The sequence below is a fragment of the Chenopodium quinoa genome, unplaced genomic scaffold, assembly GCF_001683475.1.
Source record: "Chenopodium quinoa cultivar QQ74 unplaced genomic scaffold, ASM168347v1, whole genome shotgun sequence".
Classification (NCBI taxonomy): domain Eukaryota; kingdom Viridiplantae; phylum Streptophyta; class Magnoliopsida; order Caryophyllales; family Amaranthaceae; genus Chenopodium; species Chenopodium quinoa.
Window position 1 is genome coordinate 1,166,172 of NW_018743099.1, and position 19,974 is coordinate 1,186,145.

Here is a 19,974-nt window from a genome sequence, read left to right on the forward strand (position 1 = left end):
CAACATCCAATCCCCAAAATCATCCATGTCTTCTAGTTTAGCAGGAGGTTCTCTATTATGTTCTTCGATGACTTCTAAACGACTATTGACATTATCAATAATAATGTTATCAAATGGATGTTTTGAGGCACATTGATCTTCAACATGACCAAGTTTTCCATATTTGTAACAAAGCATTTTAATCCCTTCATATTGAATTCTCCAAATTTTCCCTTTTAGCCTGATTTTTGCTAACAAGGGTTTAGAGAGATCAATCTCAACACTTTGCCAAAATTTGCACCAACCTTCTTGAAGAACGCTTTATCAAATTACTCAACAGATAGATTAGGGATCCTAAACCACACAATTAGTACATTGATGGAGGCCTCTTCCGGGAGGGGCGGATCTATTAAGGTGCACAGTGAGTCACGTGACTCACCAGCACACAAAAAAAGAAAGAAAATCTAAGAGATCGCCTATTACATATAGGCGATCTCTTTGTTGCTTCTATTTGAGATTAGTCAGTTTTTTAAATATCAAAGAGACCCCCTATTAAAATATCATATATGTGGTCTCTTTGTTGCAGCTATAGCCACCACGTCATTAGAGACCTGTTATCTAGATAATAGGTCTCTTTTTGTCAGCCATTGTTAGAATAATTTTTTGCGCTGCTTTCATATTTCATTAAAGACACTTGTTATATTTCATAACGAGTCTCTTAAGTTATCTAACTTTTTTTTTAATAATTCTTGTTTTTAAGTAAAAAAAATCATAAATTTAGTTTAATGTAATAGTTTTATAATATGTATTTTATATCCTATTTTTGGATTGAAATCATTTTGGTGAAATATAATTTTTTTTATATAATTTTTGGATTGAAACAAGTGATTAATTATTGATGGTGACTCATAAGTTCGAAAATTCTGGATCCGCCACTGTCTTTCGGGATGAAATTTACAATCCATTTCCTTATTGTGAGATCGATACTTGCCGTCAATAAGCCATGGACCTTGCATAAGAACATAATTGTAGTCATCCACAATATTGAAACGAGCAATGAAATACTTGCATCCAATATCCGTTAGGAATAACTCTCCTTTCAATTTCCATTTACGCTTGAGGCGTTTCATTAGTCCCATATAGCTTAGGCTACCATCGAACATCCAAATTATCAGAGTATGCTTCTAAGGCTTGCGCATAGCCCTCGTCTCCTCATTAGTAAGTAAAATGATAGGGCACCTATCACTATCCTCTATTCCTTTCAGGGCTTCGTCATCATCAGATACATCATCTTCCTCCGAATCGATGTGATTACCCAGATCAACATGAGATGCAAACTGTGTTGAAGCTGATACTTAGAAAAATATTATAAGATAGAACAATAAAAGATAACAATGAAAGACAAGAGATAAGACTTAGAAATTGAAACTCATACTATTCGATTAATACTCTGCATACAAAAGACCAAACTTACAAGGATTTAAATAGGACTAAAAAGTCAAGCACAACTACCTCCTAATTTCAAGCCCACTAAACACATTATCCTACTAACTGAACAAACATAAGTTACGTGACTAAATAACTAATGCTCCACTAAGAAATAATATTACTTAACCAAGACACTCACTTTGACCAAGTACAAAACCAAAAACAATATTCCTAAAAATACTCCAACTAAGTTTGAATTAATCAACCAACAAACTGATTTCTAAAAGACTTGGTTGTAGTACCTAGGGTTGGTGGATTTTGTTGTTGTATTCCTCCCACAAGGACAGGTGTATTCCCTTGCCGACCCTGTGCAAAGTCTCAAATATCCACCTCCACTGCAGTAGTGTTTGGATTAACCTCCTGGTTCTCTTCTCGGTTGAAAATCAAATGAGTGATTTTACTCTTTGTTTTCTTGTTAGATCTTGCTAGTGCGTTGGTCAACCATGTCGGCGGAGGGGGGGTGGGTTTTGCTGGTTATCGTCTATTTCACCTTTTCTACCATGCATGTTACTCTTTCTCGCTCATGTGCTCTCTAGTAGACATTCAGTAGTAAGGAGTGTTGGGCGTTAAAGAAAGTAATACAATTGGTTCTTAGAAAAGGACAATTTTTATAAAAATGTCATGGCCATTTCTTTCACTTATCTAAACTTACCTAGTTATCTTATGTTACCTTTTGTCAAAACTTAATTTAATAATAATTTATATTTTAATAACCCTTATTTCATGTTTCATAAATTCAAATAATATAGAGTAATAGTTATTGCTTAAACTTAGCCATCACATAGCTACAGAAGAAATTTGTAAATACAAATTTGGAAATTTTGACTAGAATTACCTTAAATATAGGCTCATATGTGAACAACTACCCATTTTTTTATTTGTTTGGAACTATCCAGAAGTTACAAAATGTTTGGGTAGCACTACCCATAAACGTTTTCCGTCCAATAAAGACGTTATTGGGTCCACTTTTTTCACTTTTCCCACTTAAATAACTCCCCTAATTACCTTCTTTCTCCTCCCTAATTAACTTCCCCTCCATTCACTCTCAAAAAATCCAAGAGAACATTCTCAATCAATTGAACACAAATTCTCAATTATTCAAGTAATGTTTCTTACTTTCCTTTTAATTCATTGTTTATTGTATTTGTTTACAAGTTTTAATTGAACGCAATTAACATAATTAGGTGTAAGTTTGTGTTTTGGATTAAGCTTTATGGGTTCAAATAAATTTAGGGGTTTTGATTTCTAGGGTTTAGGGGTTCAACTAAGTTCTAGATTTCGGTTATTTTGACTTTGAGATTGAATTCAATTGCATTTTAATTACTAATTGACCGTTGTAATTGGTATGATTTCTAATTGGCCATTGTGATTGGTAGGATGTCTAAATTTGGGTGTTTCGATTTCTAGGGTTTAGGGGAAGTTAAGTAGGGATGAGAGAGAAGGTAATTAGGGGAGATAATTAAGTGGGAGAAGTGAAAAAGTGGGCCCCATTAACGTTTTTTTGGACAGAAAACATTAATGTGTTGTGCTACTAGAAATTTTCTTAACTTCTGGGTAGTTCTTAACGAATAAAAAAAATAGGTAGCTATTCACAAATAATTCTATCTTTAGGGTAATTCTTGACATAATTTCCTAAGAATTTTAATATTTTGTCCAAAACAAAAATATCATTTGATTGGCACATGTCTCGCTAAAAGATCCATCAAAACCTAAATCATGACATCATTCTAGGAATTGTGTTGTACAAAGTACTTTTCTCCATTACTTGCAATATATAGTTAGAAAATTTGGTTTTACAATTGCACGTAAAAGTGGAGGGTAGTTGAGTATTTAAATTGTAAAGTAAGGGTACTTTTATTCCAAATTAATTAATAATTTAAAAAGAAAAAATCCTAAATTTATATACAAATTAAAAAGGAACATCTTAAATGAAAACGTAAAAAAACAAAAGAAAATGGAAGGAGTGTGTGAAATATTGTTGGATAGTCTCAAACTCTCAATATATCTTTCTTTCTTTTTTTTTTTTTTTTTGAAAAACACTCTCAATGTATCTTTTTAATCAAAAATACTATTATTATTTTTAATGCTTTATCATTGAGATATATATTTGGATAGAAGGATAGGCTATTCTATACATTAATGGTCAAAATTATACTTTGATTAGTGATGACAATTTAATCTGAGTTCGATTCGAATCCGATTCGATCTTCCCGGATCCGTTTAAAATTAGTTCGAATGCAAATCCTATAAAATAAATCTGAATCTGAAATGGAGGCGGATTGGACATGGATCGTACGCAAAGTCCGACGGAGTCCGATTCCATCAGTATGAGCATATGCTTTATACATTGGGACAATTGTTTGCTTTTTTGTAGCAAATTTTGTTATGCAACTTAGTTTAGAATTTAAATACGTTATGTTTAAACTTTATTTGGTATGACAATATAAGCCATTATAGGTATATGAAATTACAAAAAAAAAAAAGGATTATTTCAAGGGTCTCCGAAAATTACGAGTTGGGTCGGATTCGTTTTCGCCGAATCTGATCCGTTGCCATTCCTAGCTTTGATGATTAACATGCATGATGTACGAAATAAAGGAATACATGTATTAAAAAACAGAAGAAAATTTTCATTGGATTTTCATACCGGTTGAAACATGTAAAAAAAAGTAGGAGTTTCTTGCAATCCATTGCATACGTGAGAAGTCTTGAAATTCCTCTCACATTCACGTCAAGGAGCACATCATACCTGTAGACCAAAGTAGTGTGTAAAATTTGAGTGGTGGAGTTGTTAGCTTATGGTTGGTGGGTGAAAGGATGAGTTTTGTGCATGAGTAGAGGTGGTGGTGTCGGCTAGGCAGTAGTGGTGCTGGTTGTGGTAGTTGGACGTGGAATTAACAACAATGGGGTAGTTTGGTGGCTTAGCTTAGGTAGTTAGATAGTGGTGTACGTGTGGTTAGCTAATGGTTAAATTAGTAATTGCAGTCATCAAGGTTAAGCAATGAGCTTTCCTTAAAAAAAAAAAAAAGTTAAGCAATGAGCTATAAAATTGTGGATAGCTATTCTAATGAAGATTATATAGCGCGCTAGAGTTTCGCAAATCTAAAAGGTCCACCAAATAGAAAATGCAATAACTAAAGGCTACCAATTAGTAGTATTTCATACCTGTGCTATGCCCATTTATTGATTGTTCTTTTTCGTTTCCTAGTCTTTCGTGTCTCTCTCTCCTTAGTTTAATATGGAGTACTTTAGGGATTGTTTTAATTTACTGAAAATAATTTAACTGAACCAAACTTATTGAGGTTGAATAGAGTTCAAATGAATTATTTATGAGAAAACGAAAATAGAAACTGAGTTGAACTGATTAGAACTGAACTAAACTAAATTGAAATTAAACTGAACAGAATAGACCCTTAGTGTGGAATTGTAGACCTATTTTAATTCCCTATAAAAACCTCTCTCAATCTCTCTCTCTCTCTCACTCTCTTAATTTTTTTATTTTTTTATTTTCTAAAAGTCTCTGCATAGTACTTAATTAAGTTCTGCATAAAACTTAAGTTATGAACAGCTCTGATAGTATTAATATACTCCTATATAATATACAAGTAATGAATTGGTAACAATAATCGTAATGTTTTTACTAAACAATAACATAATATATGAATATAAATTGGCAACAATAATAGAAATGTTTTTACTAAACAATAACATGTAAAGAGACATTATATTACTTGTTTCATTATCTATGCAATATTTAGTTATTTACTAAAAATGGCTGCTATGTGCAACACAATTTTCTTTTCATTTAGTCGTTCTCTATATCTGTTGACCTTATGTTTTGATGATGACTCAAGGAACCTAAGTAAACCTATAACAAGTTTAACTTTCGGTTTTAGCTTTGATTTATGACAGGTTTATGCTAGGAAATTCTTGAGTAAGAAGGGAGCATGGAACAAGATCTAATCCAGCCATGGAAGGATAAAGAAGTCAATCAAGTCGTGTTCCTTATATAAGGAACTGGAGCTCCAGAATTGAAGCTTCAAAGGAAAGTTCCTTTAGTGAGGAATTGAAGCTTTAGAGTCGAAGCTTCTCAGAGTATCAAGGGGTCTAATGTATTTTATCTTTACTTTAGGCTACTTGTAATTATGTTAAGTACATTGTCAATTGATAGGATTTAAGTGGATTTAATTTCATTTGATAAAGATTTTATTTTCCATATTTTAACTTGTTTTAATTTAATTTCGAAGAATATCTTTTGAGTTAAAATATCTTGTTAGTTAAAATGATTTTCTGTTTTAATTCTATCCTATTATTTTGGAAAATCTGATTTGGAAAATATTCTTTAAACACGTCTGTTTTACTTGGTCAAGGAAGTTGAGAGAAAATAGGAAGCAGTAAACCACTTCCTTGTAAAGTGCTCAGCTTGCTGCCCAAGCACCCACGAATTGCACTTCCTTGTTTTAAGGAAGTTGTGGTTAAGTGGTGATTAAGGCAACTACAATTTAACTGCCTAACTCTTTTATAAATAGCCTCGGTTTTCAGTTGGAAAAAGTACACTTGAGCATTACAGTATTTTAGCTTTTAAAAAGAGTCATAATCCACTTAAGTCCTTGACTGTCTTTGTACTTAGCAATTTAGAGTTTAATCTTTGAGTTGTATTGGGTTAGAGTTTGGGGAAACTCTAAGAGTGTTTTATTGCTTTGAGTGAAGCAAGGATAAAGAGAGAGAGTTTTAGAGTTCGACTAATTGAGGGATTAGTTGAAGGGAGCTTAAGTTCATAGAGGAACTTGACTTTAGAGTCTTAATTTGTAATAGGTTGTTTGCCCTATTATTATTAAGAGTTGAGTTAAAATCCCTTGTGGTCGTGATTTTTCTTCTTGATTAGGGCCAAGAAGTTTTCCACGTAAAATTTCTCTGTGCACTTTTAGTTTTTATTCGAGTTCCTTTATAAATTCCGCAAAAATTACCCTAATTCCTCTACAATACAAGTCACCCCCCTCTTGTATTGTTCATTCGAGTCAACAATTGGTATCAAAGTCTGTTCCTCGAAGAAATCAGGAAACCCTGACAAGTTAAGTTCTTGGAAGCAACATGAACAATCATGAGAAACTGGAAGAAGGTTACTCTACGCAGCGTCCTCCTAAGTTCAATGGGAAGTTCTACACCTATTGGAAGAACAGGATGGAAATTTTTAACAAAGCTGACAACTACCAAGTTTGGAGAGTTATTGAAGTTGGTGATTTTGAAATCACCAAAACAGTTGGTGAAAATGAGGTAGTACCTAAACCCATGTCTGAATTTGATAAGGATGATTTTGATAAAATGGAAATTAATGCACTTGCTGTTAAATTACTTCACTATGGCCTTGGTCCCCATTAACACAATCGTGTTATGGGCTGTAAAAATGCTAAAGAAATTTGGGATTTACTACAAGTAACACATGAAGGAACTAATGAAGTGATACACTCTAAAATTGATCTGCTTATGTCTAAATATGAACGTTTTGAAATGCAATCTAAAGAAACTATCCAGGAAATGTTAACAAGGTTCACTAACATTATTAATGAGCTTGTTTCTCTTGGAAAGCAAATACCTATTGATGAGCAAGTCAGGAAAGTTATAAGGAGCCTCCCTCAAGATGAAAGATGTAGAGCCAAGGTGACTGCCCTAAAAGAAACTAAGGACTTCACGAAATTCAACATTGAGCAACTTGCCGGTTCCCTCATGACTCATGAGTTGCACTTAGGAACAAGAAATAGTGAAGGGAACAAAGGAAAAGGCTTAGCTCTCAAAGCTGGTGATCAAGAAGAATCTGAGGTAGATGAAGAAGAAGCGGCTATGTTGGTGAGAAGGTTCAAAAGAATGTTCAATCGAAATAATAGAACAAGGAACTTCACCAAAAATTCCTTTAACTCAAAATCCGATTCTGGATGTCACAAATGTGGATCCCTAGATCACTTCATTCGTGAATGCCCCTTGTGGGAAACTGAGAAAGGTAAAGAGAAGGCCAAGGAACAAAACAAGAGCAACAAACTCCTTAAAACAAAACAGACATTAGGAAGGCTATGATTGCTGCTTGGGGAGATTCTGAGAGTGATGATGAGGAGGAACAACCTGGAGAAGAAACAGCCAATTTATGTCTAATGTCCAAACGTGACGAAAAGGACTACAATGATGAACTGGCTAAAGAGGTACGTGCTGATCTAAATCATCTTAGAACTCTTCCTAAAGAAGTACTTATTGATTTCATTTTAGAAATGGAAGATGACTGGATAATTGATATTAAAAAGCTTAATGAATGTGAAAAAGCTCTTAAAGTCTGCAAGGAACACAGTACCTGGATTGAGAACCAGCGTACTGATGTTCAAGACAAATTCTTTGATCTTTTTTATAAGAATCTTCTTCTAAAAGAAATGAATGAAAAACTCAAGTATGAAAATATTATGGTTAATGTAGAACTGACTCAATACAAGCTTGCCAGTACTGACTTTAAATCGTCAAGTTCCTCTTCTGAATCACTGCCTAAATTTAATGAAGATTTTGAAAACTTAAAACACAATCTTGATGAGTTAAGAATTGAAAAGGCAAATTTAGAAAAGGAACTTGCAATCCGAAAAGAAAGAAGCACTGGTCTGCTTGGTGTACCTAAATGAATTGAGAATGCTCAAACCAAAAGAACTGAAGGACTAGGATACATTCGATCTAAGCAAAAAGGTAAAAAGAAATATGTTGATTTACCTAGCTATAAAGTATGTTCCTTTTGTGGGAAAACAGGTCACTTGGTGAATACTTGTTATAAGAAGGAATAATCTGTTAGTAAGAATGTTAAGCAAGTTTGGGTTAGAAAATCTGATATTGCTTCAACGTCCAAGGAACCCAAGGAAACCTGGGTTCCTGAAACTAATCAATGAGTTCTTTTGCAGGTCCTAGTGAGGGGTAACAACACGTGGTACCTCGACAGCGGTTGTTCAAAGCATATGACAGGAGACAAATCAAAATTCCTCTCACTTGAGACCTATTCTGGAGGAACTGTGACCTTTGGAGACAACAAGAAAGGAGAAGTCATTGGAAAAGGAAAAGTTGGAAGTTTAAGTTCCCATTCAATTGAAAATGTACTTTTGGTCGAGGGTTTGATGCACAATTTGCTGAGCATATCACAATTTTGTGACAAAGGAAACTATGTAAGTTTTACTTCTAATTCACGCAACATCATTAATGACAAAACAGGAAGGGTTGTTCTTGAAGGAACTAGAAAAGGGAACACTTATATTGTGGATCTCAATTTTGTCCCAAGGAAAAACCTTACATGCCTGAGTGCTATTAATGATGATCCTTTATTATGGCATAAACGTTTTGTACATGCTAGTTTCTCACTCGTGGATAAACTTAGAGCAAGGAACTTGGTCATAGGGCTTCCCTCAGTCAAGTTCCTCGTACAACATATCTGTGATGCATGTGTGAGAGGCAAGCAAGTCAGGTCATCTGTTAAAAGTAAAAACTTGGTGAGCACCACAAAGCCATTGGAACTCATACACATGGATTTGTGTGGTCCCATGCGTGTTCAAAGTAGAAGTGGAAAGAAATATGTTTTATTTATTATTGATGATTTTTCTAGATTTACCTGGGTGATTTTTCTATCTAGCAAGGATGAAACCTTTGATGAATTTGTGTCATTCGCCAAGAAAGTGCAGAAAACTAGTGGAAATCAAATTATCCACATTCGGTCAGATCATGGAACTAAGTTTGAAAATTCAAGATTTGATGAGTTCTGCAGAGAGAATGGCATGGATCATAACTTCTCAGCCCCAAGAACTCCTCAACAAAATGGAGTTGTGGAAAGGAAGAACAGGACCTTAGAATACATGGCAAGAACAATGCTCATAGCCAGTGGACTTCCAAGGAACTTCTGGGCTGAAGCTATCAACACTGCTTGTTGTATTATAAATCGAGTTATGATGAGACCAATCATCAATAAAACTCCATATGAACTGTTTAAGGGAAGAAACCCCAATATTTCTCACTTTAGAGCTTTTGGATGCAGGTGTTTTGTCCATAATAATGGAAAAGGAACATAGGAAAATTTGATGAGAGAAGTGATGAAGTTGTGTTCCTTGGCTATGCATCAAATAGCAAGGCTTACAGAGTTTACAATAAAAATACTATGTGTGTGGAAGAAAGCATTCATGTGATATTTGATGAATCTAATATGTTTATGAATGTGCAGGAACAAGACTCTAATGATTATGAAATTGGTATGGTTAGAGACAGGGAGGATGATGAAGAGGAAACCAGTCATCCCAAGGAAAAGCAAATTGAACCTGAACAAGAACATCAAGAAAATGCTGAAGTTCCTCCACCTGAAATTCAAGAGGAACAAGGTCATGAAGAAACAGGCAACGTAGAGGAACCAGAGGAAGCAGAAGAAGAAGTGCCTCAAATAAGAGTTCCTGCCAGAGAGTTTCATCCAAAGCCCTTCATATATCAAGGCTCTCACCCTACTGACCTCATAATAAGTGACATTGGCAAAGGAACTCAAACCAGATCACATATGAGGAACTTCTGTGCCTTCCAAGCCTTTCTATCCATAATTGAGCCAAGAAATCATGAAGAAGCTCTCAAAGATGCTGACTGGATAATTGCCATGCAAGATGAACTCAATGAATTTGAAAGGAACAAGGTCTGGCATCTAGAAGAGAAACCCAAAAATAAAAAGGTAATAGGGCTCAAATGGGTTTTTAGAAACAAGTTAGATGAGTCTGGAACTATAGTGAGGAACAAGGCCAGACTTGTTGTGAAAGGCTATAATCAGTAAGAAGGTATTGATTTTGGAGAAACTTTTTCTCCTGTTGCTAGGTTAGAAGCTATAAGAATATTAATTGCTTTTGCTTCATTTATGGGTTTTAAATTATACCAAATGGATGTTAAGTGTGCTTTCTTGAATGGTTTTCTTGAAGAAAATGTTTTTGTGGAACAGCCTCCTGGTTTTGAAAATCCCCAATTTCCTAATTATGTCTTTAATCTTGATAAAGCTCTTTATGGGCTGAAGCAGGCACCAAGAGCCTGGTATGAAAGGCTCTCCAAGTTCCTTCTTCAAAATGATTTTAAAAGAGGAAAAATTGATAAAACTTTGTTTTTGAAATATGAAGGAACTAACTTATTAGTTGTTCAAACATATGTTGATGATATTATCTTTGGTGCAACTAATGAAATCTTGTGCAAGTATTTTGCTGATTTAATGAGTGGTGAATTTGAAATGAGTATGATAGGAGAACTCAACTTCTTCCTTGGTCTTCAAATCAAATAAACTGAAGAAGGAATTGCAATTCACCAACAAAAATATGTCAAGGAACTTCTAAAAAAGTATAACCTTGATCAAGCAAAAACTAATCATACACTAATGGGAACTGGCACAAGATTGGATGAAGATCTACAAGGAACTAGTGTAGATCAAACCAAATATAGAGGTATGATCGGATCCCTTCTTTATTTAACTGCTAGTAGACCTGACATTGCTTTTAGTGTTGGTTTATGTGCTAGGTTTCAATCAAATCCTAAAGAATCTCATCTTACGGTAGTTAAAAGGATTCTAAGATACCTCAAAGGAACTGACAATCTCTGTCTCTTCTATCCTAGAAGTGATACTTTTGATTTAAAAGGTTTTGCAGATGCTGATTATGCAGGAGATTTGGTGAACTAGAAAAGTACTTCTGGAATGGTCCAGTTCCTCGGACCATGTCTAGTTTCTTGGGGCTCCAAGAAACAAAATACAGTGGCCCTATCAATTGCTGAAGCTGAGTATGTGGTTGTTGTAGCTTGTTGTTCCCAAGTTCTTTGGATTAAACAACAATTAAGAGATTATGGTATGAAATATAATTGCATTCCTATTTATTGTGACAATATAAGTGCCATATGCATTTCAAAAGATCCAGTTCATCATTCTCGTGTGAAGCATATTCACATAAGGCATCATTTTCTTAAGAATAATGTTGAAAAAGGCTTAATTAAATTGGATTTTTGTGATACTGAAAATCAAATTGCTGACATTCTTACTAAGCCTTTGAGTAAGGATAAATTTGAAAAGATGCGCATGGAAATTGGTATGATACAATTGAGTTAAGAAGACCTCAAGTTCCCCCCAAAGGTATAAGTCAATTATGTATGCAATGTATGTCTTGCACAATTTGAATATGTGAAAACATAGTCCTAAGCATTAGAATGTATGGCATTGCATATGGGATTGTGGCTGTATGTGAAGAAATCAAATTGCATTAGGCATGTCTGTGTTACAACAAACTATGTTGACTTGTTCCAAGTTCCTCCGAAATATCTATCAGATTTTGTTTTATCCCTTCATGAATTAATTAGCTAGTCAGTTAATTAATTTTATCCTTTTTGAAAATCTTATCTTTTTATTCTGATTTTGAATTATTTACAAGTATTTATCCTCAAAATTCAAATAAATCTTTATTTAAATACCCAAGGCTCTTCAAATTCAATTCAAGGTTTCTGATCAAAGATTATCTTCACTTAACCAAGACCCTTCATGTCAAATCACATTAAATTTCAAACTGACCAAGTTAAAAGTAATTTCTCTATCCTTCATCAATCGACACCTGCACTATTCAATTAACCTTCCACACTCTTCCACCGACTCTTTTACCCCTTGAAATTCCCATCCCTATAAAATGACACCAAACCCTACACATTGTTCTTCACCTCCTCGCTCCGTATAATACACCCAACATTTTACCGATTCAGAAAATTCACCCATGGATGTTTCACCAAAACCTAAAGTTACCCCTCAAAAAGATTCACCCATGGATATCGAGCAAGAGAATCAAACAAAACTCTCTATTGAAAAACCAAAGAACTTGCCTGCTGAGTCAAAGAAACAAAAGCTGGAGGAACTCGAGGATCAAGGCTGGGAGGAATTGGGAGAAAAGATTCAGTTGGAAAAGACTTCATCTCTCAAGAAAATCGAAGCAAGCTCTGAACGCCTCATTCATGGTTTCTGCATCAACTTACCATGGTGTGAAGTAAGTAAGTATTCTGAATTACTTGAAATATTAGAGGCTCAAAATTGGGTGCAATTGTTTAGTGAAAGTTACAATAATGTGCTTGCTCATGCTCCTTTGAAAGAATTCTATGCGAATTTTAAGAATTTTGATGGTGTTTGTGTGTCACGAATTAAAAATAAGAAAATTAGTTTTGATGCTGATTATCTATGTGCTATCTTTGGAACTCCAAATGAGGGGTTTGATGAGTATTTTAAAGGAGCTACTGATAAAAGTGTTTGGAGATGTTCCTATAAAAGAAATTGTGGAATCAATTGGTGGAAAAGTGTCTAAAGTCCAAACCAATCATAACCTGTTCTCTCCCATTCAGAAACTGTTGTTTATCTTGGTGCACCTAGCCATAGTTCCTAGAACTCAGCACAGGCATGAGGCTAATCACCTTGATGCTATGCTGATGTACTTCCTTGAAAACAAAATACAAATCAATTTCCCTTCCATCATGATAAAACACCTCACCCACTGTCTTGCAAACCATTTGAAGGTGGGATATGCAAATCTGATCATTACTCTCATTGAGAGTTTTGGTATTTTAGTGGAGAACTGTGAACATCTCAAACTACAAACCAATCACTTTGTACAACCCAAAACCCTTGAAAGCAGAAACTTGCATGTTGTTGATGGTGTTACCCAATTTCTTCCAAAACAAACCCCTAAAGCTAAGGAAGGAGTTAAGATTCTAACTGAGGAAGAGGAGCTGGATAAATGGCTGGAAGGAGAGGACAGTGAGGGAGAAGAAGAAAAGAAAGAAAAAATGAAAGATAAAGAAGAAAGTTATGAAAAGAAGGGGAAGAAAGGTAGTGCTCCTGGTGCAGGAAAAGGAAGAGCATCAGGTTGGCTGTTAAGCCAAAGATGAAAGTTGAGGCTCCAACTGCTTTTGTGGATCTCAGTGAGGAGAAAGCATTTGTTAAGGGGGAACAGGGCACGTTTGTGCAAGAAACTGTCACTCGTTCTGTTCCAGTAAGTGCAGGTTCAGGATTTGCTGCCTTTAGTTCTGTGAGTTCCACCTTGGAACTGAAGGCACTCAAAGATGTTGTCAAACTGCTGTCTGATGCTCAACCAGCACTGCTTCTGAGGATTGGGGCTCTTGAGAAACTGGTAGGAGACCTGGTGCAAGCTTCTAAGGAACTCACCTCAACAATGAAGGAAAGCACTTCAACTCTCTCTCAAGGCCAGGCTGATTTGTTGAAGAAGCTGGAAGATATTGTTGTTGAAGAAGAATCAGATGAGGATACTGGAGAAGAGCATAAGTCCCCAGCCCCTGAAGCCTAGTCCTATTTTCTGTCTATCTCATCTATCAAACTATCTTTTGGTCTTGGTCTGTATTAAACTTGGTTTATTTGGTTTCTTTTGGTCTGTAAACATTTAAACAGGGTATTTGCTTTTGTTTTTGATGTTTTGGAGGAACATTAGTTTGTTTATATGGATGTTGCTTGCTTGCTTTATGACTATTTGCATACTATTTCTGCCTATATGTGCCTTGTTCTATGCTTTGGACACAAACCATACAAATGGTGCTGTGTTTAGATATATATGTGCATTAATTTTGATGAAATCCAAAAAGGGGAAAAGAAAGGCAAACTCAATTGTTGACAAGCTTCTCTATCCATCTTCATGCTAAGGTATATAAGGTATATAATTTTACTTTCAGTTCCTTGTTATAGAAATATTTTCTAGTTCACAATTTTTTAGTTATATGTTTTCTCTTGATTATTACTTCTTTATTTTACTGAGTTTGCTTAGTTTGTCATTCATCGAAAAGGGGGAATATTGTTGACCTTATGTTTTGATGATGACTCAAGGAACCTAAGTAAACCTATAACAAGTTTAACTTTCGGTTTTAGCTTTGATTTATGACAGGTTTATGCTAGGAAATTCTTGAGTAAGAAGGGAGCATGGAACAAGATCTAAGCCAGCCATGGAAGGATAAAGAAGTCAATCAAGTCGTGTTCCTTATATAAGGAACTGGAGCTCCAGAATTGAAGCTTCAAAGGAAAGTTCCTTTAGTGAGGAACTGAAGCTTCAGAGTCGAAGCTTCTCAGAGTATCAAGGGGTCTAATGTATTTTATCTTTACTTTAGGCTACTTGTAATTATGTTAAATACATTGTCAATTGATAGGATTTAAGTGGATTTAATTTCATTTGATAAAGATTTTATTTTCCATATTTTAACTTGTTTTAATTTAATTTCGAAGAATATCTTTTGAGTTAAAATATCTTGTTAGTTAAAATGATTTTTTGTTTTGATTCTATCCTATTATTTTGGAAAATCTGATTTGGAAAATATTCTTTAAACACGGCTATTTTACTTGGTCAAGGAAGTTGAGAGAAAATTGGAAGCAGTAAACCACTTCCTTGTAAAGTGCTCAGCTTGCTGCCCAAGCACCCACGAATTGCACTTCCTTGTTTTAAGGAAGTTGTGGTTAAGTGGTGATTAAGGCAACTACAATTTAACTGCCTAACTCTTTTATAAATAGCCTCGGTTTTCAGTTGGAAAAAGTACACTTGAGCATTACAGTATTTTAGCTTTTAAAAAGAGTCATAATCCACTTAAGTCCTTGACTGTCTTTGTACTTAGCAATTTAGAGTTTAATCTTTGAGTTGTATTGGGTTAGAGTTTGGGGAAACTCTAAGAGTGTTTTATTGCTTTGAGTGAAGCAAGGATAAAGAGAGAGAGTTTTAGAGTTCGACTGATTGAGGGATCAGTTGAAGGGAGCTTAAGTTCATAGAGGAACTTGACTTTAGAGTCTTAATTTGTAATAGGTTGTTTGCCCTATTATTATTAAGAGTTGAGTTAAAATCTGTTGTGGTCGTGGTTTTTCTTCTTGATTAGGGTCAAGAAGTTTTCCACGTAAAATCTCTCTTTGCATTTTTAGTTTTTATTTGAGTTCCTTTATAAATTCCGCCAAAATAACCTAGTTCCTCTACAATACAATTCACCCCCCTCTTATATTGTTCATTCGAGTCAACAATATCTTTCTTCTCATCATATGCATCTATAATTTTCTCTCTCTATTCAACACTCACAAACAAATCTTTGCCCACAAGTTTTTGCCAAAGCTTTTGTTGCTCATATTTACAAAACAAAAATAGTACGAGTATATGATGAGAAAAAGAGGTAAACCTGGCATGCCATCTGGCATCAGCTGCAATATTTACAATCACGTCAATTTGGTTCGCAATGGCACGAGCCAAATCGACATCCATACCCAAGCAAGGATGATCGGTAATATTTCCAGCCACTGCAACCAATTTGCCGTTCATAAACTCCTCGTATCTTTCTCCGTGCTCATTTTTTAATCGGGCAAATACTTCACAATCTATGATCTAGATTAATATTTAAAATCGGATGTGAGCTGGACTTAGTTATTACTATAAGATATAAATCAATATTGTATAAAAACAACTTAATTGAATTAACTACCTTTTTAAAAAAAAATTAAAAAAAAAATTATATCTCCGTTAATTGTTATTAGCAACTTTGAAATATTTTATACTCCGTATCTCATAAATATATAATACCCCAAAATTGCAGATAACAATTAACGAAGGTATTATATATTACGAAGTATGTGTTAAAAGTACATTTTGAACTGATACGTTGTAAAGACAAGACTTTTATTTAGACAAAAAAAAAAAAAAGACAAGACTCTAACCATTACTATATTGTAATTAATTGTATACTATTAAAATTTATGTATAATTTGATATTACTCCCTCCGTTTCTTATTTTTTGCAACATTTGTCATTATTTTGGGCTAGTTCACATTTCTTGCAACAAACTTATTTTTTTTCCTTATTTGGAAACTTTTTTCTGTCAAAATGATCTATATACTCTTACTAAAAAAATTTTAACACATAATGCTACCCATGATAACAACCCATTATAACCTTAATCTAAATTGATTATCAATTAAATCACACCCAAGTAATCAAACCCATTATCTTTCTCTCTCCTCCTTCATCTATCATTGCATCATCTTCATCTCTGAGAATCATATTCCAAACCACCTTTTAGTGGGTTTCACATCTGATTGGTGGGGTTGGTGGCGTGGGTCTTGGTGGTTTCGTGGGTCGTGGGTCTGGCAGTGGCGTGGGTCGTGGGTCTGGCAGTGGCGTGGGTCTGGTGGTTTCGTGGGTTGGTGGCGTGGGTCTGGTGGTTTCGTGGTTGGTGGCGTGGGTTAGTGGTTTCGTGGTTGGTGGCGTAGGTTGGTGGTCGTTGGTTGGTGGCATGGGTCTGGTGGTTTCGTGGGTCGTGGGGTTGGTGGCGTGGGTCTGGTGGTTTCGTGGCTCTTGAACTGGTCGTTTTCGGTGGTGTTGGTGCCTTGGTGGTGTCGGTGGGTCTAGATCTGGTAGTGTCGTTGGTGTCGGTGGTTTCGCAGGGGTGGAGGAGGGGTTTTGGTGGTTTCGTAGGGGTGGAGGAGGGGTTTTGGTGGTTGTGGGTTTGGTGGGTGGATTTGGTGTGGTGGGTCTGGGTGGTGGTTGTGGTGTCGTTGGGTGATTTCGGGTGGTTCTAGGTGGTTTCGGGTGGTTTCTGGGTGGTTTCGTTGATGATAGCTTTTCGTTGCCGGTGGTTCTGGTGGCGTGTGTGTTCATCGGTGGTGGTGCTGAACTTTTAGTTATTTAATTAATTATTCACCCTCTCTCCTTAATTACATTGTTAGCATACTCTTACTTTTAATTAATCATGCTTAAAAACTTTTGACTTGGGAACCGTGCAACCCCCCTTTGTTGCAAGAAATAAGAAACGGAGGGAGTATAAAGTATGTATTGTGAATTTGTGACTAATCTGACAATATATTGTAATACTTTCTCTATTTTTTTAGATGCTACACTTTTATTTTCACGGTTTTCTATACAATTTTATAAGAGGAGAGAGATAAAGAAAAAAATAAGAAGGGCCAATGTGAGTAGGAGAGATATAAAGAGATGGAAATGTCAAAACTGAAAAATATTACAACTAATTAGCAATTTCCAAAATTTTTTAAAAAAAATAGCAACTAAAAAGAAACAGATGAAATATTTACAATAATACTCCGTACATTTTTTTTTTTTGTTTTTCTACCTTATAAGTTTATAATCCTCTAACTTTCCGTAATCTATACTACGCTGTGTCCTCTCTTTTTGAAAATTCTACATTGTAACCCCAAAATACATTTAGTGTCTATTCGATAACCTTATCGTTATCTTGTCGTTAACAAATTTCGTTAGTGGGGCGCATTCAATAATTTATAAAATTTTTTATCAATTTGCGTGTTAAAAATAGTTTTATTAAAGGTTTTGGGGGCTATTTTGGTCTTTAAACGTCCAAATTGAGCTCAAATTTAGCAAATAAATAACATAAATGCCACGTTTTGTGTATTAAAAAATATCTCAATTTAACGCATTTAATACACAAAACGAGACTTTACATCGTTTTTTTGCCAAATCTGAGCTCAATATAGATTCTTAAAAACTAAAAGAGCCCCAAACCTTTAATAGAATAATTTTTAATAAGCAAATCGATAAAAAAAAATAAAATTATTAAGTGGAGAGTGTGTTCCACTAACGAAATTTGTTAACGGTGGGGTAACGACAAGGTTACCGTATAGAAATTAAATGTATTTTAGGATTACAATGTAGATTTCTCAAAAGGTGGCACATCGTAGAAAACGCAAAGTTAGAGGGTTATAATGTAGAAAAAACTTTTTTTTTTTTTTTTACAGGAAACTCCGGACATATTAAACTCACTTCAGTTTTCAATCTTTGTGCTGCACCTTCCGCATTTTTGGCTCTTAACAAGAGGTAAATCTTTTCCACTTCTGGAACTTCCCACAATAGCTTCTCAATAAACACTGAGGCCAATCACACAACAAGAACCCTTTAAGTGCATAAAATGTGTGGTAATTGCTAAATCTCAATTATCATATAAATTAGCTTAACTAGTGACTTTATTCATGAGTTGACTTCAAGTACTAGTACTACTTCAGTAAATATAATATGGTATCAAGAGCAAAGTGATCTGAAATTATATTTACTGAATTAAAATTATTTTTACTAAATTTAACTTATTTTTATTTAACTAAACTTATTTTTATTGAGTTTTATTTTTAATTTTAAGGTGAAGTGAATAGATCCTCACGCACACAAGTAGTTTTATGAGTTATGATGGTAAGACGGTCTCTAAATTTTGCATATATATATATATATATTCAATAGTCTAATGAATATTGTTATATACTTTTTCCGGTTTTAGATGTATTACTTGTAAATTCACATAATCCTAGGCAACTTTTGGAGTAAAGAGAGATAGAGAGGAAAAAAAAAAGTTACCATTAGATATAAGAGAGAAAGAGAAATTTTATTAACTGAAAATTTTATATATATATATAAAGACTGTTACATAATTATACTTTTATAGAGCTAAGGCACGCACTAATACGTAATTTTCATCAAATTTAAGCGATAGTAAATACAAGTACATACATAGCTAAAGATAATTTCTAAGTTAGTAGAGAAATAAGCAATACCTTTGCCCGTGAAGCCAGTTGATCCGACTACGAAGTAAGTTTTGTGCTTAAGAAAATTAACAATTCCAATGCCTTGGTTAGCATTTGATTGGTTCGCCATTGTAATAAAGAAGAAATACCAAGAGAGACAAAGAATTATATTGATTGAGTTTCAAGAGCAAAGCTTTGTGAGTTGGTGTTGTAAGCTTGAGAAAGTATTTATAATATCTACTCAACCTATGTCGGTTTAAAGGTTTGATTTCGGTTCGATTTAAAACGGGTCAGTTAGAAATCGGTTCAAGTGACCTACGTGTCGTTTTTTCAGTTCAAATTATTATCGGGTTAGTTCAATTTCAGCTTATTTTTGTGCGGTTTTAACTCGGTTCGACTTGTAACGGTTCGACAATTCGGTGCAAACGGGTTGTGGTTTGTAAACGGTTCGGTTCAGGTTAGAAATGGTTCGATATTTTTTCGATTCGGTTTAAAACTGGTTTGGTTCGTGATCGCGTTTGATTCTAATACTATTTAAAATTATCAGATCGGTTTGATTTTGCGTTTACTTAAATACGGTTTGCGGTTTTAAATACTACCTCTGCTTGTTTTTTTTTTATTTGAGTAGATGAATAATTTATTATAGTAAAAGCAATGTGGAGACTATATAAAAGTGAAAGTATGTGAGAGGGGGTAAAGGGGACAATGAGAAAGAAAAATGATAAATCAATTTAAGTGGAGTATAAAATAAGATAGAGAAATAATAAAATATAGTATAAAGTTAGCTATATATAGAATTGAAGCAAATATATATATATATATATATATATATATATATATATATATATATATATATAATAAAAATAAAAACCCTACCATAATAGGGAACTGATGCAAATAAAAAAAAACAGAGGGAGTAATCGGTTTTTAATCAGTAAGGTTCTCATTTGGGTCGG

General features: G+C 34.4%; 1 protein-coding gene across 2 annotated transcripts; it reads right to left on the reverse strand.

The window, feature by feature from the left end:
• Nucleotides 1-802: 802 nt before the first annotated feature.
• Nucleotides 803-19,226, reverse strand: LOC110731824 (fatty acyl-CoA reductase 2-like). 2 transcript variants are annotated; one of them, XM_021911708.1, is made up of 5 exons: nt 19,049-19,226; nt 18,270-18,373; nt 15,664-15,866; nt 4,115-4,216; nt 803-1,316 (listed from the first exon to the last, which is right to left on the reverse strand). In XM_021911708.1, exons 1-5 carry the CDS (start codon nt 19,146-19,148, stop codon nt 1,241-1,243), a joined length of 585 nt encoding a protein of 194 aa, XP_021767400.1. In that variant the 5' UTR covers nt 19,149-19,226; the 3' UTR covers nt 803-1,240. The 2 variants fall into 2 exon arrangements, with proteins under 2 accessions (XP_021767400.1, XP_021767401.1); XM_021911709.1 differs by lacking the exon at nt 803-1,316 and adding an exon at nt 1,327-1,999.
• Between the last annotated feature and the right edge of the window lie 748 nt (nt 19,227-19,974).